This window comes from Lolium perenne, chromosome 1 (assembly GCF_019359855.2).
Source record: "Lolium perenne isolate Kyuss_39 chromosome 1, Kyuss_2.0, whole genome shotgun sequence".
Lineage (NCBI taxonomy): Eukaryota > Viridiplantae > Streptophyta > Magnoliopsida > Poales > Poaceae > Lolium > Lolium perenne.
Window position 1 is genome coordinate 253,107,049 of NC_067244.2, and position 27,446 is coordinate 253,134,494.

Consider the following 27,446-nt stretch of genomic DNA (forward strand, 5'->3'; position numbering starts at 1 on the left):
TAGAGCTAGCTGCGCAAGCTCCATTGAAGAAAGAGCTAGACCAGAGTGCTTGCGTTGAGGATGGTACGAGCGGCAGTGCTTGCATCTGAGAAGGGAGTGCGGTGGCGACGCGATGCACACATGCAGGAGCCGTGAACCTGAATGAATTAGTAGCAGTTTTTTTTTGGGAATTTTTTTGGGAAGGGATTACTAGCCGCAGATTTTTTGAGACAATATTAGCAGCAGCTGGGATCCAATAACGACTGATTACTAGCAAACTAGCATGTACGGTTACGTTAATTTTAGCTAGGCATGGACTGAAGGTGAGATTTCCCCAGCAGAATCTTCTCTTCCGTGGTCGAGACCAACAAGAGATGATATATTTTGTAGTTCCGTGATGCACGTGAAAAAGATCGCAACCTGAGTTTTCTATTTCTATTTCGAGAGGAATAGTGTACAATGCTCAAATGAAGTAAATATTCAGCATTGGAATGGTACAAATCAAAATCTAAGTCAAATAAAGATACATCGACGAGAGATAGAAATTACGTCATATTGTTCCAAATTATTGTACAACCAATGAAACTATCAAGCATTGGATGATGCTGCAAAAGAGTGGTGAGTTGATATCCGAATATCCAAATTATTATACACCAATAGAAACTACATCATATTGCAACGGTTGTAAACACCAAGAATGGTGGAGTTGATATCCGAATATCCAGTGTAATTCCATTGGATGATGGTGCAAAATAACATGCAAGTTCAAAGCAGTTAATCACCGAAGCTGTCACACCTTGCCACCTTCTGGGCTATCAAGGTGATAGTGGACGACAAGGTTTTATGGTGCATATATATGAGGACATCAACTAAGACGTAGGAGAAGTAAAGAAGAAACATATTCCTTTCCCGTTTTTTTGCCGTGCCATGATATTGTTTCAGTTTGTAGTTCCCGGTGTAATGCACGGGTAGCTTTCCTAGTTTTTTATTAAAAAGAAGATAGAAACCCAAGTTGTGGCTGCGGCAAATCCATGTTGAAATCGACATGACTCCCTTCAGGCAATGGTAATATTGTGCAACTAAAGCTCTTAAATCAGTCCTGCACGTAAGATTCTGCTGCACCCTACACTGCCACTATTTGTTTCAGGGATTGCATAGTATGTAGTTAATGAGCATACCAATAAATGGTGGGTGCTTCTGAATTTTTATGAAGCTTATGAAGCAGATAGTTACAACAGACACCACACCATACCATCTACACCTAGCATCACATTCATCCCAAGGGACTCGGTATTTTTTTTTATTGCAAACAGCCGGTTCCGGCCGATAGAAAAAAAAAAGCTCACATGCATTGCCCTTCTGCATGTCCAAGCTCTCTACTGAGGATAGCTTTGGGGATTCTGTACTTCAGTAGAGAAGCCAGCACCTTGGTAGTCGTTGGAGACAGGTGTGCTCCGCCGGAAATTCGGTCTCAACAATGATCGATGCTCTTAGCGGGGTCAACCAATTTCCAGCCAATTCCCAGTACGGTAGAGAGCCGCCCAAGCTGCGATGTGCGATCCTGCTTGTTGACATAGATGGGGACATCCCGACGAGTGCTGCGGAGTGGCCGTCGCTGGCCATGGCTCACGCCGCTCGCCGAGTCACATACCATCAGCAAAACAGGTAGAAAAACATTGCCGGTAGAGGTACATGTGGATCAGATTGAAGATCAAGCCTCAGATCGAAGAACACACAACGGTCGTAGCCAGAATAAGAAGGGGAAGAAGATGACGCCGCGGAGGACGGACGTCCGCCGGCTCCTCCATGTCCTACTCTTGGCCATGGCGCGGCCCTTCCTTGGTTTCGACCTGAGGACACTCGCAGAAACTGAGGCGCCCCTGACCCCGCGGCTCCCACGACGCGTCGACCTGCCGTCAGCCAGCTACTTCTGCTTTGCACACCAAGTACGCCGACGAAACCCGACAAGAAAGAAATCAATCGCGCCTGGCCAACCCTCTAATGAATTGATATCCATGGCGTGCAGGCAGCTCCGGTCCCGCACGAAACGCGATCTCGCTCACCCTGCGCCGTCGACTTCTCTCGGCACCGGTAGTTTGACGGCATGTCGTAGTTGTAGCAGGCCATGGCGAACCGCCGACTGCGTATCATGGGCCTCCTCGAGGATGCCGACATCGATGTTGTGCAACTCTGATCCATGCCGATGTCCATGGAGGGCAGCGGCGAAGCGACGGAGTCTCCATAGATTGGCTAGCGGTGTAGCTAAACTTGGGGCATCGTGTGGTTATTTATTTGAGGACACGATCGACAGGTTGTAGCTGGACTTGGAGGCGGCCTAGAACTCTCCGAAGAAAGAGATCGAGAGAAACCAACTTAAAGGGAGAGAAAGGATGCGCTAGTTATGCACGTCGCGGGATTGGATGTGGGCAGGAGGACGTTCCATGGACTAAAGAAGGAAATCATTCTTTTAAGATCGACCAGGACTATGTACCGAGATCGACCGGGACTCCTGCCTTTGGGGCGGTTCGTCCGGTGGGGAGACGTACGAGCGAACGCAGCTAGCTACCAGCACGACGGACCAAGCGAACGGACCGAACCACGGAAACGTTTCTCCCTTTATTATTAGGTATGTAGATAGAATAGATAGACTAGTAGGCATATATTTATCATATAATATACGGAGTATGTTAAATAGTGAACATGCAATCAGTGGCGGACCCAGGAATTGGAAAGGACCAGGGCTAATTTTCTAATGGCCAGAAAGTATGAAAAAAATACCTCATTATCCTTTTCTAATTAAGGCATAGTATTGGCTTTTGCACACTAAATGCATAAATGACGTTTATATGAAAGAAGGTTCAATGTTTAACCAGATAAAAATAAGAAAAACTATAAAAAAATCTTGAATAGTAGCACGACCAGATCATATTTTTGGTACCTAAATAGGTGAGATTTGCCGTACTTCTAGCCTACCATTTCCTCATCAATAATAGGAGCGGAGCTAGAACCTACAAAAATGATCAGAAAAGGTGTGAATAAATACATGATGCAACAGTTGTATTGCTAAGAAAAGTAACTTACCGCTGGCTAAACTTGGTAGTTGTTTTTTGCGTGACCGCATACTTTGGAAACACTTCAAAATCTTATCATCTTCGATGCTTGCAAATATGTGTCGCTCAATATAGCATAACATACTATGATTCATCCAATCATCATTCATTTTATTTCTCAAATCTGTCTTAATTATCTTCATTGCCGAGAATGCTCTTTCCACTGTCGCGGTTGCAACTGGCAAAATCAAGGCTAACTCAACAAGACGATATAACAGCGGAAAAGTCTTGTGTCTCTCAGTTTGAACCATCGTAAGAGCAAGGTTCCCAAGATCAATACAATTTGCAAAGTTTAGATCTTCTCTTGCATCAGCAATAAATGTGCCAAGTTGATCCCTAAGAACTATACACTCATACTGGGAGAAGTCATGAGCATACATTCTTGCAAGTTCAATTAACTTATCACTATCAAAATTAGCAAAAGAATTCTTTGGATCAAGACAAGCTATGCACCTCAATAACTGAGTAGACCTTTCAGCAAAGCGATTATTGAAATCAACAATAATTTGATCAAGCACCACATTGAATATTTCATGATGAAAATGGTCATAGTAAGTTACTAACTGACTACCAGGACCCCTTGAATGACCTCTAGCTGGTATTTTATCTTCCATAACTGGCACAACAATATTATGCACAAGACAAAATCCCTGCGCATCTTCAAAAATCTCATCCCAACCGGTGTTTCTTATTTTCTCAACTTCCTTCAATGTAGTACCAATTAGCCCTATGGCACGCACAATGTTTTGATCTTTCCTTTGCAAGCATGCAGATAGATCATTTGTCTTTCCAAGAATCATGATCATAAGATGCATTATAAATACAAACTCAAAGCTTTCCATTTTTTCCAACAAACCGGAAGCTGTGGTTTTTTGTGTATCTCCTGGCCTTGCAAGATTAGTTTGTTGGTTCTTTCCTCTTTCCGTGAAGATATCACCAGACTCAATTTGTTCCACAATCTCATCATGTTGACTCTGCAACAATTTATCTTTTCTATGACAAGAAGTGATACGTCTCCGACGTATCGATAATTTCTTATGTTCCATGCCACATTATTGATGTTATCTACATGTTTCATGCACACTTTATGTCATATTCGTGCATTTTCTGGAACTAACCTATTAACAAGATGCCGAAGTGCCAGTTCCTGTTTTCTGCTGTTTTTGGTTTCAGAAATCCTAGTAACGAAATATTCTCGGAATCGGACGAAATCAACGCCCAAGTTCCTATTTTCACCGGAAGCATCCAGAACACCCGGGAAGGACCAGAGGGGGGGCACTGGGCCCCCAGACCCTAGGCCGGCGCGGCCCAGGCCCTGGCCGCGCCGCCCTATGGTGTCGTCGCCCCTTCGACCCTCCTGCGCCGCCTCTTCGCCTATATAAAGCCCCTGGATCGAAAACCCTGATACGATCGACGAAAACCACAGAAACCTTCCAGAGCCGCCGCCATCGCGAGGCCAAGATCTGGGGGACAGGAGTCTCTGTTCCGGCACGCTGCCGGAGCGGGGAAGTGCCCCCGGAAGGCTTCTCCATCGACACCGCTGCCATCTCCACCGCCATCTTCATCACCGCTGCTGCTCCCATGAGGAGGGAGTAGTTCTCCATCGAGGCTCGGGGCTGTACCGGTAGCTATGTGGTTAATCTCTCTCCTATGTACCTCAATACAATGATCTCATGAGCTGCTTTACATGATTGAGATTCATATGAGTTTGTATCACAATTTATCTATGTGCTACTCTAGCAAAGTTATTAAAGTAGTTCTATTCCTCCTGCACGTGTGTAAAGGTGACAGTGTGTGCACCGTGTTAGTACTTGGTTTATGCTATGATCATGATCTCTTGTAGATTGCGAAGTTAACTATTGCTATGATAATATTGATGTGATCTATTCCTCCTACATATGCATGAAGGTGACAGTGTGCATGCTATGTTAGTACTTGGTTTAGTCTGTTGATCTATCTTACACTATAAGGTTACTTAAACATGAGCATTATTGTGGAGCTTGTTAACTCCGGCATTGAGGGTTCGTGTAATCCTACGCAATGTGTTCATCATCCAACAAAAGTGTAGAGTATGCATTTATCTATTCTGTTATGTGATCAATGTTGAGAGTGTCCACTAGTGAAAGTGTAATCCCTAGGCCTTGTTCCTAAATACTGCTGCGTTACTACTGCTTGTTTACTGTTTCACTGTGTTACTACTGCTGCAATACTACCACCATCAACTACACGCCAGCAAGCTATTTTCTGGCACCGTTGCTACTGCTCATATATATTCATACCACCTGTATTTCACTATCTCTTCGCCGAACTAGTGCACCTATTAGGTGTGTTGGGGACACAAGAGACTTCTTGCTTTGTGGTTGCAGGGTTGCATGAGAGGGATATCTTTGACCTCTTCCTCCCTGAGTTCGATAAACCTTGGGTGATCCACTTAAGGGAAAACTTGCTGCTGTTCTACAAACCTCTGCTCTTGGAGGCCCAACACTGTCTACAGGAAAAGGAGGGGGAAGTAGACATCAAGCTATTTTCTGGCGCCGTTGCCGGGGAGGAAAGGTAAAAGGTACTCACACTCCGGATCTCGGCTACTAAGCTATTCTCCGCTGTCGTAAGTACTCGAAGCTATTTCCTTTAGATCCTGCAATTGCAACTTTTTGTTTCTTGTTTACACTAGTTTGGCATAATGGACAACAATGAGCTTTTTACTCTATTTCCTGATTTAAGACATGGATGGTTTGATCCGAAAATTAAAAAACCCATGGAACATGTTAGTATGAACACTTTGAATACCATTGTTGCTAATGATATGGAAAATTCTAAGCTTGGGGAAGCTGGTTTTGATGAGCATGATATTTTTAGTCCCCCAAGCATTGAGGAGAAAATTTTCTTTGATGATACTTTGCCTCCCATATATGATGATTATAATGATAGTGGTCTTTTGTTGCCACCTACTATGGAGAGTAAATTTTGTTGTGATTATACTATGCCTCCTACACTTGATGAGAATAATAATGATAGCTACTTCGTTGAATTTGCTCCCACTATTACTAATAAAATTGATTATGCCTATGTGGAGAGTAATATATTTATGCATGAGACTCATGATTTATGTGATAGTTATATTGTTGAGTTTGCTCATGATGCTACTGAAAGTTATTATGAGAGAGGAAAATATGGTTGTAGAAATTTTCATGTTACTAAAACACCTCTCTATGTGCTGAAATTTTTGAAGCTATACTTGTTTTATCTTCCTATGCTTGTTACTTTGCTCTTCATGAACTTGTTTATTTACAAGATTCCTCTTCATAGGAAGCATGTTAGACTTAAATGTGTTTTGAATTTGCCTCTTGATGCTCTCTTTTGCTTCAAATACTATTTCTTGCGAGTGCATCACTAAAACTACTGAGCCCATCTTAATGGCTATAAAGAAAAGAACTTCTTGGGAGATAACCCATGTGTTATTTTTCTACAGTACTTTGTTTTTATTTTGTGTCTTGGAAGTTGTTTACTACTGTAGCAACCTCTCCTTATCTTAGTTTTGTGTTTTGTTGTGCCAAGTTAAGCCGTTGATAGAAAAGTAAGTACTAGATTTGGATTACTGCGCAGTTCCAGATTTCTTTGCTGTCACGAATCTGGGTCCACCTCCCTGTAGGTAGCTCAGAAAATTAAGCCAATTTACGTGCATGATCCTCAGATATGTACGCAACTTTCATTCAATTTGAGCATTTTCATTTGAGCAAGTCTGGTGCCATTTTAAAATTCGTCAATACGAACTGTTCTGTTTTGACAGATTCTGCCTTTTATTTCGCATTGCCTCTTTTGCTATGTTGGATGAATTTCTTTGATCCACTAATGTCCAGTAGCATTATGCAATGTCCAGAAGTGTTAAGAATGATTGTGTCACCTCTGAATATGTTAATTTTTATTGTGCACTAACCCTCTAATGAGTTGTTTCGAGTTTGGTGTGGAGGAAGTTTTCAAGGGTCAAGAAAGGAGGATGATATACTATGATCAAGAAGAGTGAAAGCTCTAAGCTTGGGGATGCCCCGGTGGTTCATCCCTGCATATTTCAAGAAGACTCAAGCGTCTAAGCTTGGGGATGCCCAAGGCATCCCCTTCTTCATCGACAAATTATCAGGTTCCTCCCCTGAAACTATATTTTTATTCCATCACATCTTATGTGCTTTGCTTGGAGCATCTGTATGCTTTTGTTTTTGTTTTTGTTTGAATAAATGCTTGTGTGGGAGAGAGACACGCTCCGCTGGTTCATATGAACACATGTGTTCTTAGCTTTTAGTATTCATGGCGAAGTTTCTTCTTCGTTAAATTGTTATATGGTTGGAATTGGAAAATGATACATGTAGTAATTGCTATAAATGTCTTGGGTAATGTGATACTTGGCAATTGTTGTGCTCATGTTTAAGCTCTTGCATCATATACTTTGCACCCATTAATGAAGAAATACATAGAGCTTGCTAAAATTTGGTTTGCATAATTGGTCTCTCTAAGGTCTAGATAATTTCTAGTATTGAGTTTGAACAACAAGGAAGACGGTGTAGAGTCTTATAATGTTTTCAATATGTCTTTTATGTGAGTTTTGCTGCACCAGTTCATCCTTGTGTTTGTTTCAAATAAGCCTTGCTAGCCTAAACCTTGTATCGAGAGGGAATACTTCTCATGCATCCAAAATACTTGAGCCAACCACTATGCCATTTGTGTCCACCATACCTACCTACTACATGGTATTTTCCGCCATTCCAAAGTAAATTGCTTGAGTGCTACCTTTAAAATTCCATCATTCACCTTTGCAATATATAGCTCATGGGACAAATAGCTTAAAAACTATTGTGGTATTGAATATGTAATTATGCACTCTATCTCTTATTAAGTTGCTTGTTGTGCGATAACCATGTTCACTGGGGACGCCATCAACTATTCATTGTTGAATTTCATGTGAGTTGCTATGCATGTCCGTCTTGTCTGAAGTAAGAGAGATCTACCACCTTATGGTTAAGCATGCATATGTTAGAGAAGAACATTGGGCCGCTAACTAAAGCCATGATCCATGGTGGAAGTTTCAGTTTTGGACAACAATCCTCAAATCTCAAATGAGAAAATTATTAATTGTTGTTACATGCTTATGCATAAAAGAGGAGTCCATTATCTGTTGTCTATGTTGTCCCGGTATGGATGTCTAAGTTGAGAATAATCAATAGCGAGAAATCCAATGCGAGCTTTCTCCTTAGACCTTTGTACAGGCGGCATAGAGGTACCCCTTTGTGACACTTGGTAAAAACATGTGCATTGTGATGATCCGGTAGTCCAAGCTAATTAGGACAAGGTGCGGGCACTATTAGTATACTATGCATGACGCTTGCAACTTATAAGATATAATTTACATGATACATATGCTTTATTACTACCGTTGACAAAATTGTTTCATGTTTTCAAAATCAAAGCTCTAGCACAAATATAGCAATCGATGCTTTTCCTCTATGAAGGACAATTCTTTTACTTTCAATGTTGAGTCAGTTCACCTATTTCTCTCCACCTCAAGAAGCAAACACTTGTGTGAACTGTGCATTGATTCCTACATACTTGCTTATTGCACTTATTATATTACTCTATGTTGACAATATCCATGAGATATACATGTTATGAGTTGAAAGCAACCGCTGAAACTTAATCTTCTTTTGTGTTGCTTCAATGCTTTTACTATGAATTATTGCTTTATGAGTTAACTCTTATGCAAGACTTATTGATGCTTGTCTTGAAGTTCTATTCATGAAAAGTCTTTGCTTTATGATTCACTTGTTTACTCATGTCATATACATTGTTTTGATCGCTGCATTCACTACATATGCTTTACAAATAGTATGATCAAGATTATGATGGCATGTCACTCCAGAAATTATCTGTGTTATCGTTTTACCTGCTCGGGACGAGTAGAACTAAGCTTGGGGATGCTGATACGTCTCCGACGTATCGATAATTTCTTATGTTCCATGCCACATTATTGATGTTATCTACATGTTTCATGCACACTTTATGTCATATTCGTGCATTTTCTGGAACTAACCTATTAACAAGATGCCGAAGTGCCAGTTCCTGTTTTCTGCTGTTTTTGGTTTCAGAAATCCTAGTAACGAAATATTCTCGGAATCGGACGAAATCAACGCCCAAGTTCCTATTTTCACCGGAAGCATCCAGAACACCCGGAAGGACCAGAGGGGGCACGGGCCCCCAGGACCCTAGGCCGGCGCGGCCTGTGCCCCGGCCGCGCCGCCCTATGGTGTCGTCGCCCCTTCGACCCTCCTGCGCCGCCTCTTCGCCTATATAAAGCCCCTGGATCGAAAACCCTGATACGATCGACGAAAACCACAGAAACCTTCCAGAGCCGCCGCCATCGCGAGGCCAAGATCTGGGGGACAGGAGTCTCTGTTTCGGCACGCTGCCGGAGCGGGGAAGTGCCCCCGGAAGGCTTCTCCATCGACACCGCTGCCATCTCCACCGCCATCTTCATCACCGCTGCTGCTCCCATGAGGAGGGAGTAGTTCTCCATCGAGGCTCGGGGCTGTACCGGTAGCTATGTGGTTAATCTCTCTCCTATGTACCTCAATACAATGATCTCATGAGCTGCTTTACATGATTGAGATTCATATGAGTTTGTATCACAATTTATCTATGTGCTACTCTAGCAAAGTTATTAAAGTAGTTCTATTCCTCCTGCACGTGTGTAAAGGTGACAGTGTGTGCACCGTGTTAGTACTTGGTTTATGCTATGATCATGATCTCTTGTAGATTGCGAAGTTAACTATTGCTATGATAATATTGATGTGATCTATTCCTCCTACATATGCATGAAGGTGACAGTGTGCATGCTATGTTAGTACTTGGTTTAGTCTGTTGATCTATCTTACACTATAAGGTTACTTAAACATGAGCATTATTGTGGAGCTTGTTAACTCCGGCATTGAGGGTTCGTGTAATCCTACGCAATGTGTTCATCATCCAACAAAAGTGTAGAATATGCATTTATCTATTCTGTTATGTGATCAATGTTGAGAGTGTCCACTAGTGAAAGTGTAATCCCTAGACCTTGTTCCTAAATACTGCTGCGTTACTACTGCTTGTTTACTGTTTCACTGTGTTACTACTGCTGCAATACTACCACCATCAACTACACGCCAGCAAGCTATTTTCTGGCACCGTTGCTACTGCTCATATATATTCATACCACCTGTATTTCACTATCTCTTCGCCGAACTAGTGCACCTATTAGGTGTGTTGGGGACACAAGAGACTTCTTGCTTTGTGGTTGCAGGGTTGCATGAGAGGGATATCTTTGACCTCTTCCTCCCTGAGTTCGATAAACCTTGGGTGATCCACTTAAGGGAAAACTTGCTGCTGTTCTACAAACCTCTGCTCTTGGAGGCCCAACACTGTCTACAGGAAAAGGAGGGGGAAGTAGACATCAAGAAGCATTAACCGTGTTGACAATAATGTTTGCATAATTAAAGAAGTCTAAGACAGATGAACAACACTTGGCAATAGAGACAACCACTAGTTGCAACTGATGGGAAAAATAATGGATATAAAATGCATATGGGTTTTCATCTAATATGCGTCTTTGCAATCCGCTGAATTGTCCCCTCATATTTGACGCTCCATCATAACCTTGACCTCTGACACTAGATATGGATAAACCAAGAGATTTTAACATACCATCCAAAGCTATCTTCAATGAAGAGGAAGTCGTGTCTGGGACATGCTTCACACCAACAAACTTCTCTATCACATGCCCCTTATTGTTGACGTACCTACACATGAAAAGAAAAATAAAGTTAGCATGCATTAAAATTTTGAATCACTCAAATAGGTGAAATATATAAGTCGCTGCAACTAACCTCAAAACCATGGCCATTTGTTCCTTAATAGATGCATCTCATGCCTCATCAACAAGAACCGCAAACTTTTTTATCCCCAATGTCATCAATAATAGCTTTGGTGGTCACATGAGCACAAGCTTTGCAAATCTGCTTTTGTATTTTTGGTGCAGTCATTTGACGGTTCCTAGGAGCTCCATCAAGCAATTTTGCAGCCTTTTCATCTTTCCCTTTATACCATTTCAGCATCTCAAGAAAATTCCCTCTATTGTTTGAGCTAGAAGACTCGTCATGCCCACGAAATGCAAGAGCTTGTAATAACAAAAAAATTGCAATGCCTATCATAATTTTCATTTGAGCTTTATATTCTTCCTCGTCTTTCATTCTGGCAGCGGACAACACATAATCCACACCTTGCCTCTGATTTTTAAAAGCCTCGCAATATTTTCTAGCTTTATTGTGAGCACTACTGAGATCCTTACCAATATTTTTTAGACTGAAGGCTCGAGCAGAGCCCGGCTTTAAATTATTAAAGCAACACCATACAACCGAAGGTCCAAGATACAACTCCCACCGATAGCACGGAAGGTAACACAGTTCACGAACTAACACATCCAAATGCCCCAACATTTGGAGAACACATACACACAGACATAAACATAATCCAGATACAAGGTAGATATGATAAAGACAGCTAAGAATGCTATGTCTGCATCCTGGAGGAAGTGTGGAGCGTGCGCAGTCTGTCAATGGTCAGCTCCACAGCCTCACGGTCCTGTCTCCTAGCCACTTGCTTCCACACCTGTAGATAGAGAGACATTTTGTATATGCAATCAGCAGGTTGACTAGGGAAGCGCCCCTCAATGGTAAATTTGTTTCTAATGTTCCACAGGGTCCAGCACAGCGCCGCACAGCTAATCCAGTAGACCCGTTTAGTTTGGCCTCTGTACGGTTGAAGCAGCCTATAAACGTCCGCCAAACACGTGGGGTTCCAAGTACAATGCAGTAATTCTCTAACCGCACTCCACAAGAATCTGGCTAAGACGCAGGTGAAGAAGATGTGGTTTGTGTCCTCCATCTCTCCACAAAGGGCACATCTCCCCGAAGATGGTCCCCTCCTCCTACGAATATTGTCATTGGAGGGAAGGCGTTTACGCACTAGCTGCCAGAGGAAGATCCTGATCTTGAGAGGGACAGCGATCCTCCAAAGCACCCCATAGTGTTTCCGTGTCGTGCCCTGGCATAGCCTGAGATATAGGGATCGTACAGAGAACTCTCCAGAGGGTTCGAGAGACCATCGGATCACATCCCGCCCGGCCCTCAGACCCACTGTCTGGAGATCCCTCCGGATGTCAGTGAGCTCCCTGTGCTCAAGCCTGCCAAGCTCCCTGCGCAAGGGGATGTCCCAAAACCCGCCGGCTGCGGCTTGCACCACCGAGGCCTCCGGATCTGCCGTTATGGCGAAAAGGCCTGGGAATCTCTCCCGAAAGGGTCTCGGTCCTAACCACCAATCGTGCCAGAACCGGGTCGATGTCCCACTAACCACTTGATGCTTTGTCCCCAAACAAAGCACTCGCTTGATCCTCTGAAGCGTGTTCCAGAATTGTGATCCTCTTGGGTGCGAGTCTACCCAGATGTCTCTACCGTTCAGGTATTTGCCGCGAATGATGTCCGCCCACAGACCCTGAGCGCCAGTCATGATTTTCCAAACCCATTTTGCCATGAGACAAACGTTCATGAGTTTGGTGTCCATGATGCCAAGTCCCCCCATGGACTTGGGCATACACACCGCGTCCCACCTGACCCAATGATATTTCTTCTTTGGGCCGTTAGCTTCCCAAAAGAATTTCGCGCGGTGTTTGCGAAGGACGTCGTGTATGCCGTCCCCAAGCATGCACACCCCATGGCGTGTAAGGGCAGGCTAGACAGGCAAGCATTCACCAGGATGAGACGTGCCGCCGAGGACATGAATTTACCCGTCCACGGGTCTGCCCGTTTAGCCACCTTTGCTGTAAGCGGACCCCAATCCGCGGCCGTAATGGCATGGTCAGAGATAGGAAGGCCAAGATATGTGAAGGGAAAGGACCCTTGTTTGCAGTTAAGCATGTTGGCAATCCTCTGCTTCTCCAGGTCCGAGGTCCCCATGACCATGACCTCACTCTTATGGAAGTTAATGCGGAGCCCCGACATGTTCTCAAAACAGAGAAGGAGGAATTTCAAGTTGGTAATAGCCAGGTCCTCCGGCTGGATCATGATGATCGTGTCATCCGCATACTGTAAATGTGATACCCCTCCTGGTATGATGTGCGGGATAACACCCTCAATGTGTCCCGCAGCAAGGGCTCTGTCCAAAATCGCGGCGAGCGCCTCGGCCACGAAATCGAAGAGGAGGGGGGATAGCGGGTCCCCTTGACGCACGCCTCGCCCATTCCTAAAGTAGTTGCCTACCTCACCGTTGATGCTGATCGCTGTTTGGCCCCCCCGAGACCAAACTGAGCACCCGGTGGACCCACCCTGGGTTAAACCCCTTCCGGAGGAGCACCTCCCGGAGAAAAGACCAATTGACTCGATCGTAGGCTTTCTCAAAGTCAAGTTTCAAGAAGACTCCCCTAAGTCTCTTGGATTTCGTTTCATGGATGATCTCCTGAAGGGAAATAATCCCCTGATGAATGTGTCTACCCTTAATGAAGGCCGTCTGGGTTCTACCAATGTATCTGTTAGCTATGGGGGAAAGCCTGATCGCAAACGCTTTAGCAACAAATTTAAAGATAACGTTGATCAGCGCAATCGGGCGGAATTGGCGAATATCCTCCGCCCCCTGAACCTTGGGGATGAGCGTAAGCACCCCAAAGTTAAGTCTCGCGATATCCACACGTCCCAGTGCAAAGCCGTTAAGGATGGCCAAGATGTAGGGCTTGACCAAGACCCAAAATCTCTTGAAGAAAATGACCGGGAACCCGTCCGGGCCGGGAGCCGTGTCAACCTTCAAACCCTTAAGCACCCCGTCCACCTCCTCCCCTGAGAAGGATAGCATAAGGTCCTCATTCTCAGCGTCCGAAACCCGTCGATCCGCCACCCAGGTGTCCTGCGTTAAGGAGAACAGCCTGTTCTCCCCTTCCGCCCCCATAAGGTTACGGTAGAAGCTATAGATGTGCTCCTGCAGGTCCTTGCTCTCAGTGATGATCCCCTGATCAGTCACCAGACGGGCGATGGTGCATTTGCGTCTGCGCCCATTAGCAATCGCATGGAAGTACGCCGTATTCGCATCCCCATGGAGGAGCCAGGACTGGCGTCCACGCTGTCTCCAATACTCCTGCTCCATCTTGAGCAAGTGTGTGAGTTGGCCTTCCAGATGATACCTCAGCGCCCAGCCCTCGTCATCCTGACCCGTGGAATCTGCACGTGTATCAAGGGCCTGAATCCTCCCGAGGATGTCCTCCTTCAGGACCCGGTCAGCTTTCCCAATGTTGGCTCCCCAGCCCTTGAGGAATTGCCTCAGACCTCCGGAAACGTGCTGCCAGGCATCGATGGGGTCTAAGAAGGGGTCCCCTAGTCCCTCCAAGCTATGCCACTTAGCCGTGACCAAATCCCCAAAATCCGCGCGTTGCAGCCAGCCCTTCTCAAAGTAGAAGCGTGTGGCACGGCGTCTAGCGTCCTCCCCAGAATCCAGCATGAAGATCACAAGCTTCAATTCCATTTTTCCAATAACTAAAACCAACTCTTGTAAATGATTCTATACCAAAATTTTCCGCGCGTGGTTGCTTAAAGAGAAAATAGTAAAAAAAAATGCAGCATCTTTAGCTACACTATATTCCAACCAATCATACCTTTTAAACCACTTCTCCTAAAATCTACGATTTTGTTTTGCAATTAATTCAGAAGGAAATTTATGACCAACTGGTTAATTGGCATGGCCCCATTACCAAATACTCTCTCCTAGCAGCATCTCTGACATTCACATCTAGCTCCTCGATCGGTTTCCAAAGGCTAGGATCCGCAACAATATCTTCTGGATTAAGATCAACACTACCATTTTCATACTCGGTACTATTGTTATGCACCTCTGGATTAACAACAATAGTATCCGGATTATCTTGCTGCTGGGCAGGGGATTGCTGTTGTGTGGTACTAGATGTTCCATCAACATTTGTATATGTTTCTTCAGCCCCACAAGATTGGTTCTGGATCGTATTGCCATGTTGTGACAGTGTTGGAAAATAAGATGAAACCGGTCGAATTGATGAGCTGATCTTTGATCTCTTTGTCCCCTTCATCCTATGTGCAATCGTACTGAATAAAATTAGTCCCAATTCAAAATCAGCAAATTTAACTAGACCCATGAAATTGGCTATTTGGTTCTGCAATCTTGAGTGCGTTCGGTATAATTGAAAATTCGAGTAGATTAAACAGAGAAAACATCAATTAGAGAGGGCAAGAAGCCGGCAGGTCGGAAATTACCAATCGTTGGTAGCAGAAGGCTGGAAGTACTTCGACGTGGTTCTGTATCTGCACTCTGTAGACTGCAGGTCGGGCTCTAAACGGCGCGGCGCGTCAGCGGCGTCTCCGCCAGTCGTCGCGTCGGCGGCGGCGCTAGCCCTGGGGGCTGGGCAGCGGCGTCGCCAGTACGGGCGGAGCCGCGGAGGGCTGATCGAGGGGTTAGGCGGCGTCGCGGCGATATGAACAGAACACGAAGAGGTAGTTTTGGTTCTTTTTTTTCACTTTTCCTAACTAGCTGTTTTGCAATTGGCAAGCAGCTAGTTTTTGCACCGTTCGATGTTGTTCGGAATCTTGGCGCACCTATGTTTCTGTTTCTCCGTGTTTCTCAGTCGTGTTTAGGGGTGGACTAAGGAGCTGGTCGGATCGTTAAGGCTCGGCTCGTTAAGCTCGTGATCGTTATGGCTCGAATCGTTAAGCTCGTTAAGAATAACGAGCTAAAATCATTGTTCGGCTCGACTCGTTATGTTCTTTCGAGCGCTCGCGAGCAGCTCGTTAAGGATCGTTATGTTGGAGATATGCCCAAGAGGCAATAATAAAATGGTTATTATAATATATCTTTGTGTTTATGATAATGTTTGCATACCATGCTATAATTGTATTAACCGAAACATTGATACACGTGTGTTATGTAAACAACAAGGAGTCTCTAGTAAGCCTCTTGTATAACTAGCTTGTTGATTAATAGATGATCATAGTTTCATGATCATGAACATTAGATGTTACTAATAACAAGGTTATGTCATTATATGAATGATGTAATGGACACACCCAATTAAGCGTAGCATAAAATCACGTCATTAAGTTCATTTGCTATAAGCTTTCGATACATAGTTACCTAGTCCTTTCGACCATGAGATCATGTAAATCACTTATACCGGAAGGGTACTTTGATTAAATCAAACGCCACTGCGTACATGGGTGGTTATAAAGGTGGGATTAAGTATCCGGAAAGTATGAGTTGAGGCATATGGATCAACAGTGGGATTTGTCCATCCCGATGACGGATAGATATACTCTGGGCCCTCTCGGTGGAATGTCATCTAATTAGCTTGCAAGCATATGAATGGTTCATAAGAGATGACATACCACAGTACGAGTAAAGAGTACTTGTCAGGAGACGAGGTTGAACAAGGTATAGAGATACCGATGATCAAACCTCGGACAAGTAAAATATCGCGTGACAAAAGGAATCGGTATCGTATGTGAATGGTTCATTCGATCACTAAGTCATCGTTGAATATGTGGGAGCCATTATGGATCTCCAGATCCCGCTATTGGTTATTGGTCGGAGAGAAGTCTCAACCATGTCTGCATAGTTCACGAACCGTAGGGTGACACACTTAAGGTTTGATGTCGTTTAAGTAGATATGTGACATAGGCATCCCCAATGGGCCTGCCGAAGATGGTACCAGGGGTTTATCGAAGGCCCCCGACTCGAAGGATAAGAAGAATCGGAAGCCCAAATTATTATTAAGGAAAGCTAGAGTTGTATTAGGAAGTAATACTTGTAATCTTGCGGGATGAGTTGGAAACCCTCCCGGACTCTGTAACTTGTGTATTACGAAACCCTCGGCTCCGCCTCCTATTTAAGGGGGAGTCGAGGGACAAAGAAAGCATCTATTCATTGTCTCACAAACCCTAGTTTTCATATCGTCGAGCACTTTTCGGCTGAAACCTTCGAGATCTACTTGCCCTCTACTTCCGACTAAACCCTAGTCTACAACCCGTAGGCATTGAAAAGTTAATCCCTTGTCAATTGGCGTCGTCTGTGGGGATTAGAGGCGTCAAGGATCTGATCTCGATGGCACGTTCAAGATCGTCGACTTCGTCAACTGCAAGCAACGCGATGGATAGAGGTAAACAGATCGAAACTGGTCTAGTCGATTTTGTTCCTCACCCGCCCTCCCGTTTGGATGCATATGCGTATCTGGAGGATCCTATGGAGATGACGTTCGGAAGGTTCCACTTTCGCGTCGAGAAAGAAAGAGTGTATCGTCTCGAAATTCCGATCTCATCGGGATTATCGGCGGTCGATCCCGACTTTTCAAATTCAACACCGTCAATCGAGTCAGGCGACGAGGAGACTTCATCGCCACGCTTCATCAGCACCAGGGCAAGCGAAAAACTCGCCAAGATCTTCAGCGACATGTCCTTCGAGTCATCTGCGGACTATGATATAAGCAATGACTCGAGCAGCATCGACAGCTTCAGCTTCATCGACAGATCTACTACCGTTGGAAAGGTCTTCACCAATCTCTATGATGCTGTCACCAAACCCAGCAAGGTTCAGAATCCAAAATATCATCAGATTTATGCCATCGGAGAACCGAGTCGCGATCAGGAGGAGACGTCAGAGGCTTTCGATGATTTGGGAAATCCATACGTTGATCCCTCTGACCTTAGGCGAGGTCTAGGCACTAAATACGTCGGGCCCACACAGTGTTTAAGGGTTCAACTTCCACAAGAAGCGTGGGATAGAGCCGCAAGAGATATGGATGGTATAGAACCAATGGCTACAACCGCTACGACGGAAGAGCTGCAAGCATACCAATATAGACTCGCCCGAGCTGGATGAGAATTGGAAAAACAGATAGCTGCTCTGAATAGAAGAAGGGAGGCAACTTCCGCATCAAGCAGGCGAAGGGCGGAGTTAAGTCGACATTCAGGAACCTAGGGAGATAGCCACAGAGAAGCTCGAAACAGAGCAAGATCTCGGCTGCAAAACATACCTGAGGCTGACAGAGAAAACCTAGTTCAGAACCTCAACATGTCCTTTATGTCGATAGACACGAGGGGGAACATCATCCCTAAGACACCGGAAGCTGGGTATATGGCGACGCAAGCCTTTATCCTCGCATGCAAGCCACCTCCCGGAGATCCAAGAGAAGCATTGTACAATATGGCCATGGCAGGAGTTGGAGCCATGGGTACAGCGTTCGTAACTTCGCCTCCCGAAGGATCAGCAAGTCAAAATAGTCCACGACCTGCTGCAGCAGCACCAGGTCCCGAGAACAAGTGGAGCAAGAGACACAGCAGCTCAAGCACGGGTGGACAAAGCACAACAAAATAGAAGGGAACATCGGCACTCCCCGGAGATAGATGACGAGGATATGTGTGGGCTGCCGTGCTTTACAAGGAGGGTCCGAAAAACTCGAGTACCTTCGGGGTTTAAATTACCCGATAACTTCAAAAAGTTCGACGGCCTGCAAGATCCAAAGGATTGGCTAGTTGATTATCTCGAGACGGTGAAGCTGATAGGAGGAACCAGAGCAACAGCCATGCAGAGCATCCAAGTACATCTGAGTGGAGCCGCGAGGTCTTGGATAAAGAAGCTTCCTCCGGGTTCCATCGACAGCTGGGACAGTTTCGAGGATGTGTTCGTCAAGAACTTTCGATCCACCTGCAAAAAACCTGCATCGTTAGAAGAGTTGAGAGCGTGTCGACAAAAGCAGGATGAATCAATGAGAAAATATATCCAAAGGTGGAATATCATTAAAAACTCGGCAGAGAACATATCTGACGAGAGAGCAATAGATGCGTTTGTCGCAGGAATTCGACGAGGAGATTTTGTCGAAGACTTGGGGAGAACCAACCCAAAGACAGTATCAGCGTTGATGGAGATAGAAAACAGATGGGCAGATGGAGAAGATGCTGTTCACAATAAGCGGCATAGATCACCAGAGGAGGACCGTGGTCGAAATTTTCAAAATAGACGTCGGTTTTCTCGACAATTCTCGAATTACGATGCTCCTGGTCAAATCTCGGCCGGATTTCGAGCAAGCGCCGGAGGAGGCAATAGAGATGACTATCAAAGGAGCAGCGAGGCGACAATAGAGATGACTCCCGAAATAACAGGCAAAATAGTGGGCCAAGGTTCCAGAGACCCTTCGTGTCTCCCGAAGATATGATGAACGGGCCGTGTCAGATGCACTTCTATCTTGACAGCAATGGGAAGAGACTGTCAGGACACCTGCAGAAGGACTGTCGAAATTTTCAGGAAATGCTAAGGTTTGCAGGGCAAGCCAATGCTCAGGCGACAAATAGAAATCCTCAAGGGCCTAGGAGTGAGATCCACTTACCACCTCCCCCGCAATTACGGACGAAAATCGACACCAGCTCAGAATAGCGGCATCACCACAACCACCTCCATACGTTGATCCTAACTCCAACGGTGCGGTCTCGATGATTTAGAAGGGTAGGCCGTCCAATAGAGCTCAGAAAGTAATCTCGCGACAAGTGTTCATGGCAGAGAAGATGCCTCCACCAACGATTGAGTACCTAAATTGGTCAGGGCAAGACATTGGCTTCACAATAGCGGATCATCCGCAGCAAGTTCCTCAACCAGGGCAGTCAGCACTTATCTTACCAGCAGTAATCGCAGGATTCGACGTATCTCGAGTATTCATAGATGGAGGCAGCAGTCTAAACCTTATGTACGCAGATACATTAAGGAAGATGAACATATCTCTAGACAATCTGAAACCTACCGACACACGTTTCCATGGCATCACGCCAAAGAAGCCGAGTTATCCGTTGGGGAAGATCAATCTCGACGTTCAGTTTGGGACCCGAGAAAATTACAGAATAGAAAGGCTGGAGTTTGAAGTCGAGGATTTCCCGTCGCAGTATCACGCCTTGTTGGGACGACCAGCATATGCCAGGTTTATGGCGGTACCACATTACACATATTTGTTATGGAGGTTACCTGGACCTAAGGGACCAATCACAGTCAAAGGAAGCTTCGCGTTAGCCGATAAATGTGACAAGGATTTTCATCGACTGTCAGAAACTTTCGGGATGCAAGCATAATACATGGCGTCAAGGCTCACGACTGGTTATGATGTGCTGCCAGATGTGGGGAGGCCTAACAAAGAACCAACCTTTAACACTGCGAAGGATTCCAAGAAGGTGCAGATTCACCCGACAGATCCGAAGAAAACAACGTCCATCGCGACAGACATGGACCTCGCATAGGAAAGCGCGCTCGTCGAGTTCCTCCGTGAGCACTGGAAAATCTTCGCATGGTGTCCAGCTGACATGCCAGGAGTACCCAGGGAACTTGCCGAGCACCACCTAAACTTGGATCCAATAGCGAGACCAATTAAGCAACCTTTGCGGCATTTTTCGGAGCCAAACTGCAAAGCTATGCTGTCAGAGATTGATCGACTCAGAGAAGCTGGTTTCATTAAAGAGCTGCATACAGAGGCCACGTGGGTAGCAAACCCAGTGTTGGTCCCAAAGAAAAACACTAAAGTCCTTCGCATGTGTGTCGACTTTACGTGTCTTAACAAGCACTGTCCAAAGGATCACTTTCCCCTCTCGAGGATCGATCAAATTATCGACTCCACGGCATGATGCGAATGTCTTTCCTTCCTGGACGCATACTCTGGTTATTACCAGATCAGATTGAAAGAATAAGACGAGGTCAAAACAGCGTTCATCACACCTTACGACGTGTTTTGCTATAGAACAATGCCCTTTGGTCTGAAAACGCGGGAGCAACATATCAGCGGATGATGCAGAAGTGCTTGTCAACACAGATTGGGAAAAACGTACAAGTATACATTGATGATGTCGTCATAACGTCAAAAAAGGGGGCAACACTAATCGAGGACCTGAAGGAAACTTTCGACAACCTCGATAAGTTTTGTCTCAAGCTGAATCCGACGAAGTGTTCTTTCGGCATCCCTGCAGGAGAACTTCTCGGGTTTCTAGTCTCAGCAAGAGGGATTGAAGCTAATCCCGAAAAAATTCAAGCTATCGTAACAATGAGGAAGCCAACAAAGTTGAAAGAAATACAACAGTTAACTGGACGAGTCGTAGCTTTAAGCAGATTCGTCGCCAGGCTGGGAGAAAAGGCGTTACCGTTCTACGCTTTAATCAAGCAAGGAGAGAAGTTCCAGTGGAACGAAGAGGCAAATAGAGCTTTCGAGGATCTTAAACGCACAATTTCGACACCACCAATCTTGGTGGCGCCTAAAGAGAAGGATCCCCTCTTGTTATATATTGCGGCCACACCCCAGGTGGTCAGCACAGCACTTGTTGTCGAAAGAGAAGAGGAAGGAAAACTCCATGTAGTACAGAGGCCGGTATATTTCATCAGTGAAGTTTTATCGCCTTCAAAACAACGGTACCCGCAGTACCAAAAGCTAGCATATGGAGTATTCACAACCGCAAGAAAATTGCGACACTATTTTTCGGCGCACCCGATAATAGTGGTCAATGAGGCACCTTTATCCAACATACTAAACAATCCAGAAGATACGGGTCGTGTCTCCCTTTGGGGAATGGAACTTTCTCCTCGGGACATCACGTATGAAAAAAGAAAGCAATAAAGTCACAAATTCTGCCAGATTTCATCGCAGAGTGGATGGAGCTGCAAAACACAGGACCCCCGGATTTATCGAGAACTTGGACTATGAACTTTGACGGGTCCAAGAAGGTAGAAGGAGCTGGAGCAGGCGTGATACTCATATCACCTGAAGGCGACAAATTAAAGTATGTCTTACAGATGACGTTCCCGAACGCGTCTAACAATGAGGCAGAATATGAAGCTCTTATACACGGCATGAAGATGGCTAAGGCTTGTGGTGCAACTCGACTAAAAATCTTTGGCGACTCACAATTGGTGGCTCAGCAAGTCATGAACCAATGTGATGCAGTCAATGATAGCATGGTGGCATACCAGGAAGTGTACAATGAGCTCGAGAAGTTATTTGGTGGATGCGAGGTAAATCACATCAGCAGGCTGAGCAATGATGATGAAGCTGATTTTCTTGCAAATATCGGGTCGCAGTGCCTCGCAATTCCACCAGGTGTGTTCTGGGAAGAGATAACCGAGAGGTCTACAAAGCCGAAGAAGGCACAGAAGAAGCAGAAGGATGAGAAAACCTCGACAACTCCTAAAGAAGCACTAGAGGAAGAAGAGGAACAGGAGCTAGTGATGATGGTGCAGGTCCCATGGATGCAAGCGTATATATCATACATCTTAAGGAAAGAAATACCCGATGACCCAATTGAAGCAAAGCGAGTTATTCGACGATCCAAAGCTTTTACGGTGGTCAAAGGGGAGCTGTACAATATCGGGTGTATTACAAAGGTGCGTCACACCCGAAGAAGGAAGGATGATTCTGAAGGACGTACACGAGGGAATATGTGGTCATCACGCGAGCAGTCGAGCTATTGCGGCCAAGGTCTTCCGAGCTGGATTTTACTGGTTGATAGCAATCGAGGACGCGAAGGACATAGTACGAACTTGTGACGCATGCCAGAGATTTGCCGCAAAGCCTCACTCTCCGACAGCGGAGCTGATGCCAATACCGTTGTCTTGGGCCTTTGCTCAATGGGACCTCGACATGGTGGGAAAGTTACACAAGGCCTCGCCAGGAGGATACGAGTATATGCTCGTCGCTGTCGACAAGTTCACCAAGTGGATAGAAGCAAAGCTGATAAATTCACCAGACGCAGCGTCGGCAATAAAGTTCGTAAAAAGCATTGTCTTTCGGTTTGGAGTACTGATGACCCTCAAGTATAGGGGGTGTATCGTAGTATTTTCGATAAGTAAGAATGTCGATCCCAATGAGGAGCAGAAGGTGTTGACAAGCAGTTTCGATGAAGGATTCACTGTAAATGCTCACAGACAAGTATTCAGGGGGTTTTGATGTAGCAGATGAATAAAGTACGAGTAAGTAAAGTGCGAGAGTAACAATTGCAGCGAGTGGCCCAATCCTTTTTAGCACAAAGGACAAGCCGGTTTGTTTACTTATAATGACCAAACGTTCTTGAGGACACACGGGAATTTAGTCTAGTGCTTTCGCTTCATATAGTTGATTAATCTTCATTGTTTTGATAAGTGTTGTGTGAGTGAACCTATGCTAATGTACCGCCCTTCCTAGGACTAATACATATTTGTGATTATACCCCTTGCAAGCATCCGCAACTACAAGAAAGTAATTAAGATAAATCTAACCACAGCCTTAAACTCTGAGATCCTGCTATCCCTCCTGCATCGATATACCAACGGGGGTTTAGGTTTCTGTCACTCCGGCAACCCCGCAATTGGCAAACGAGTACAAGATGTATTCCCCTAGGCCCATAAAGGTGAAGTATCATGTAGTCGACGTTCACGTGACACCCCTAGAAGAATAACACCACAACTTAAATATCATAATATTGAATATTACTCAACCATAATTCACTACTAACATTTAGACTTCACCCATGTCCTCAAGAACTAAACGAACTACTCATGAGACATCATATGGAACATGATCAGAGGTGATATGATGATGAATAACAATCTGAACATAAACCTTAGTTCAATGGTTTCACTCACACTACTAGAAAAATACTTACCGCCGGCGACCTGAAAAGTCTTACCGCCGGCACTTTCGGATTCGCCGGCGATCACCTCGCCGGTGGTAAGCGCTTACCGCTGGCGTCCTCGGATTCGCCGGGGGTAACTCCAACTTACCGCTGGCACCTTCTCCAATTCGCCAGCGGTATTTGTTACTGCCGGCACCTAGCCTATTCGCCGGGGGTAACTGTGTATCACCGGCACTTACGTTCTTGCCAGTGGTAGAACTAAAAATTCGCCAGGGGTAATAATAACAGGAGCCAAAAAAAATCTCAAATTACACTGTATATACACTAGAATACATAGTATATACACATAATATAGAGGGAAATACCGGAATGATAGCAAGATACACATCAATAACACAAACAGGTATAGAAAGTATCCAAATGTTCATAACGTGCATGCATCAATAACACAACAGATATAGAAAGTCTCCAACTAGCAAATATTACACAAATAGATAAAAGTTCTCCCCGTTTTCCCGGCAATCTCAGCTTATTAGGGTGGCTTGCACATGTGAATACAAAATCTCCGCGGCTAGCTAGCTTCCAGCTTCCCACCAGGCTTCTCGCTCCTCCGCTGGCTGCCGGCGAGCCTACTCGCTCAATCGACACCGGCCAGCCTACTCGCTGAAACGCCGCCGGCCAGCTCCTCCTCCTGCGTGCTCGGACTCCGAAGCCGACCTGGTGCATAGAGCCTCCTTGGATCTTTCAACAGAGCATCTTCAGGTATGCAAGTATCCTTCAAACAGTAAGGAAATATTCTCGGAATTGGACGAAATCAACGCCCAGGATCTTATTTTTCCACGAAGCTTCCAGAACACCGGGAAGGAAACGAAGTGGGGCAATGAGGCACCGACACAACAGGGCGGCGCGGCCCACCCCTTGGCCGCGCGGCCCTGGCCTGTGGGGCCCTCGCGTCGCCCCTTGACCTACCTCTCCGACTATAAGAAGCCTTCGTCGATAATAGTTCCAGTACCGAGAGCCACGATACGGAAAACCTTCCAGAGAAGCCGCCGCCGCCAATCCCATCTCGGGGGATTCAGGAGATCGCCTCCGGCACCCTGCCGGAGAGGGGAATCATTTCCCGGAGGACTCTTCACCGCCATGGTCGCCTCCGGAGTGATGAGTGAGTAGTTCACCACTGGACTATGGGTCAATAGCAGTAGCTAGATGGTCGTCTTCTCCTAATTGTGCTTCATTGTTGGATCTTGTGAGCTGCCTAACATGATCAAGATCATCTATCAGTAATGCTACATGTTGTGTTTGTTGGGATCCGATGAATAGAGAATACTATGCTATGTTGATTATCAATCTATTATCTATGTGTTGTTTATGATCTTGCATGCTCTCCGTTATTAGTAGAGGCTCTGGCCAAGTTTTTGCTCTTAACTCCAAAAGGGAGTATTTATGCTCGATAGTGGGTTCATGCCTCCATTAAATGCAGGACCGTGACGAGAAAGTTCTAAGGTTGTGGATGTGCTGTTGCCACTAGGGATAAAACATCGATGCTATGTCTAAGGATGTAGTTGTTGATTACATTACGCACCATACTTAATGCAATTGTCTGTTGTTTGCAACTTAATACTGGAAGGGGTTCGGATGATAACCTGAAGGTGGACGTTTTACGCATAGATGCATGCTGGATAGCGGTCTATGTACTTTGTCGTAATGCCCAATTAAATCTCACTATACTCATCATATCATGTATGTGCATGGTCATGCCCTCTTTATTTGTCAATTGCCCAACTGTAATTTGTTCACCCAACATGCTTATTCTTATCGGAGAGACGCCTCTAGTGAAATGTGGACCCCGGTCCATTCTTTTAATCGAATACAATCTACTGCAATACTTGTTCTACTGTTTTCTGCAAACAATCATCATCCACACTATACATCTAATCCTTTGTTACAGCAAGCCGGTGAGATTGACAACCTCACTATCACGTTGGGGCAAAGTAATTTGGTTGTGTTGTGCAGGTTTCACGTTGGCGCCGGAATCCCTGGTGTTGCGCCGCACTACACTTCGCCGCCATCAACTTTCAACGTGCTTCTTGACTCCTACTGGTTCGATAAACCTTGGTTTCTAACTGAGGGAAACTTACTGCTATACGCATCACACCTTCCACTTGGGGTTCCCAACGGTCGCGTGCTGTACGCGTGTCAGGAATCATCTCCCGGAGGACTCTACACCACCATGGTCGCCTCCGGATTGATGTGTGAGTAGTTCACCCCTGGACTATGGGTCCATAACAGTAGCTAGATGGTCGTCTTCTCCTCATTGTGCTATCATTGTTGGATCTTGTGAGCTGCCTAACATGATCAAGATCATCTATCTGTAATGCTACATGTTGCGTTTGTTGGGATCCGATGAATAATGAATGCTATGTTATGTTGATTATCAATCTATCATATATGTGTTGTTTAAGATCTTGCATGCTCTCCGTTGCTAGTAGAGGCTTTGGCCAAGTTGATACTTGTAACTCCAAGAGGGAGTATTTATGCTCGATAGTGGGTTCATGTCTCCATTAAATCTGGGGGAGTGACAGGAACCCCTAAGGTTGTGGATGTGTTGTTGCCACTAGGGATAAAACATCAATGCTATGTCTAAGGATGTATTTGTTGATTACATTACGCACCATACTTAATGCAATTGTCTGTTGTTTGCAACTTAATACTGGAGGGGGTTCGGATGATAACCTTAAGGTGGACTTTTTAGGCATAGATGCATGCTGGATAGCGGTCTATGTACTTTGTCGTAATGCCCAATTAAATCTCACACTACTCATCATAACATGTATGTGCATTGTCATGCCATCTTTATTTGTCAATTTTCCAACTGTAATTTGTTCACCCAACATGCTATTTCTTATGGGAGAGACACCACTAGTGAACTGTGGACCCCGGTCCATTCTTTTACATCGAATACAATCTACTGCAATACTCGTTCTACTGTTCTCTGCAAACATCATCATCCACACTATACATCTAATCCTTTGTTACAGCAAGCCGGTGAGATTGACAACCTCACTGTTAAGTTGGGGCAAAGTATCTTGGTTGTGTTGTGCAGGTTCCACGTTGGCGCCGGAATCCCTGGTGTTGCGCCGCACTAGACTCCGCCGCCATCAACCTTCAACGTGCTTCTTGACTCCTACTGGTTCGATAACCTTGGTTTCTTACTGAGGGAAAAACTTACCAATGTACGCATCATACCTTCCTCTTGGGGTTACCAACGGACGTGTGCTTTACCGTCACAAGCAGCAAGGCTTTTTCTGGCGCCGTTGCCGGGGAGATCAAGACACGCTGCAAGGGGAGTCTCCACTTCCAATCTCTTTACTTTGTTTTTGTCTTGCTTTACTTTATTTACTATTTTGTTTGCTGCATTATATCAAAATACAAAAAATTAGTTGCTAGCTTACATTATTTACTATCTTGTTTGCAATCTCCATATTAGAAACACAAAAAAAATTAGTTACTTGCATTTACTTTATCTAGTTTGCTTTATTTACTATTGCTAAAATGGGTACTCCTGAAAATACTAAGTTGTATGACTTCACAACCACAAATAATAATGATTTCTTATGCACACCTATTGCTCCACCTGCTACTACAGCTGAAT

The 27,446-nt window shown here is 45.0% G+C and overlaps 2 protein-coding genes across 2 annotated transcripts in view; one reads left to right on the top strand and one right to left on the bottom strand.

The window, feature by feature from the left end:
• Nucleotides 1-2,943: 2,943 nt before the first annotated feature.
• On the bottom strand, nt 2,944-11,010 carry LOC127327429 (uncharacterized). The gene is made up of 4 exons (XM_051354205.2): nt 10,994-11,010; nt 10,569-10,906; nt 3,061-4,095; nt 2,944-2,987 (listed from the first exon to the last, which is right to left on the bottom strand). The coding sequence occupies exons 1-4, from the start codon at nt 11,008-11,010 to the stop codon at nt 2,944-2,946; spliced, it is 1,434 nt and encodes a 477-aa protein (XP_051210165.2).
• Nucleotides 11,011-18,374: 7,364 nt separating this feature from the next.
• Nucleotides 18,375-27,446, top strand: part of LOC127339887 (uncharacterized) — a 76,536-nt gene continuing 67,464 nt past the window's right edge. Inside the window, exon 1 of the mRNA XM_051365686.1 lies at nt 18,375-18,407. Within this exon, the coding sequence (XP_051221646.1) occupies nt 18,375-18,407 (33 nt within the window). The remainder of the gene's footprint in view (nt 18,408-27,446) is intronic.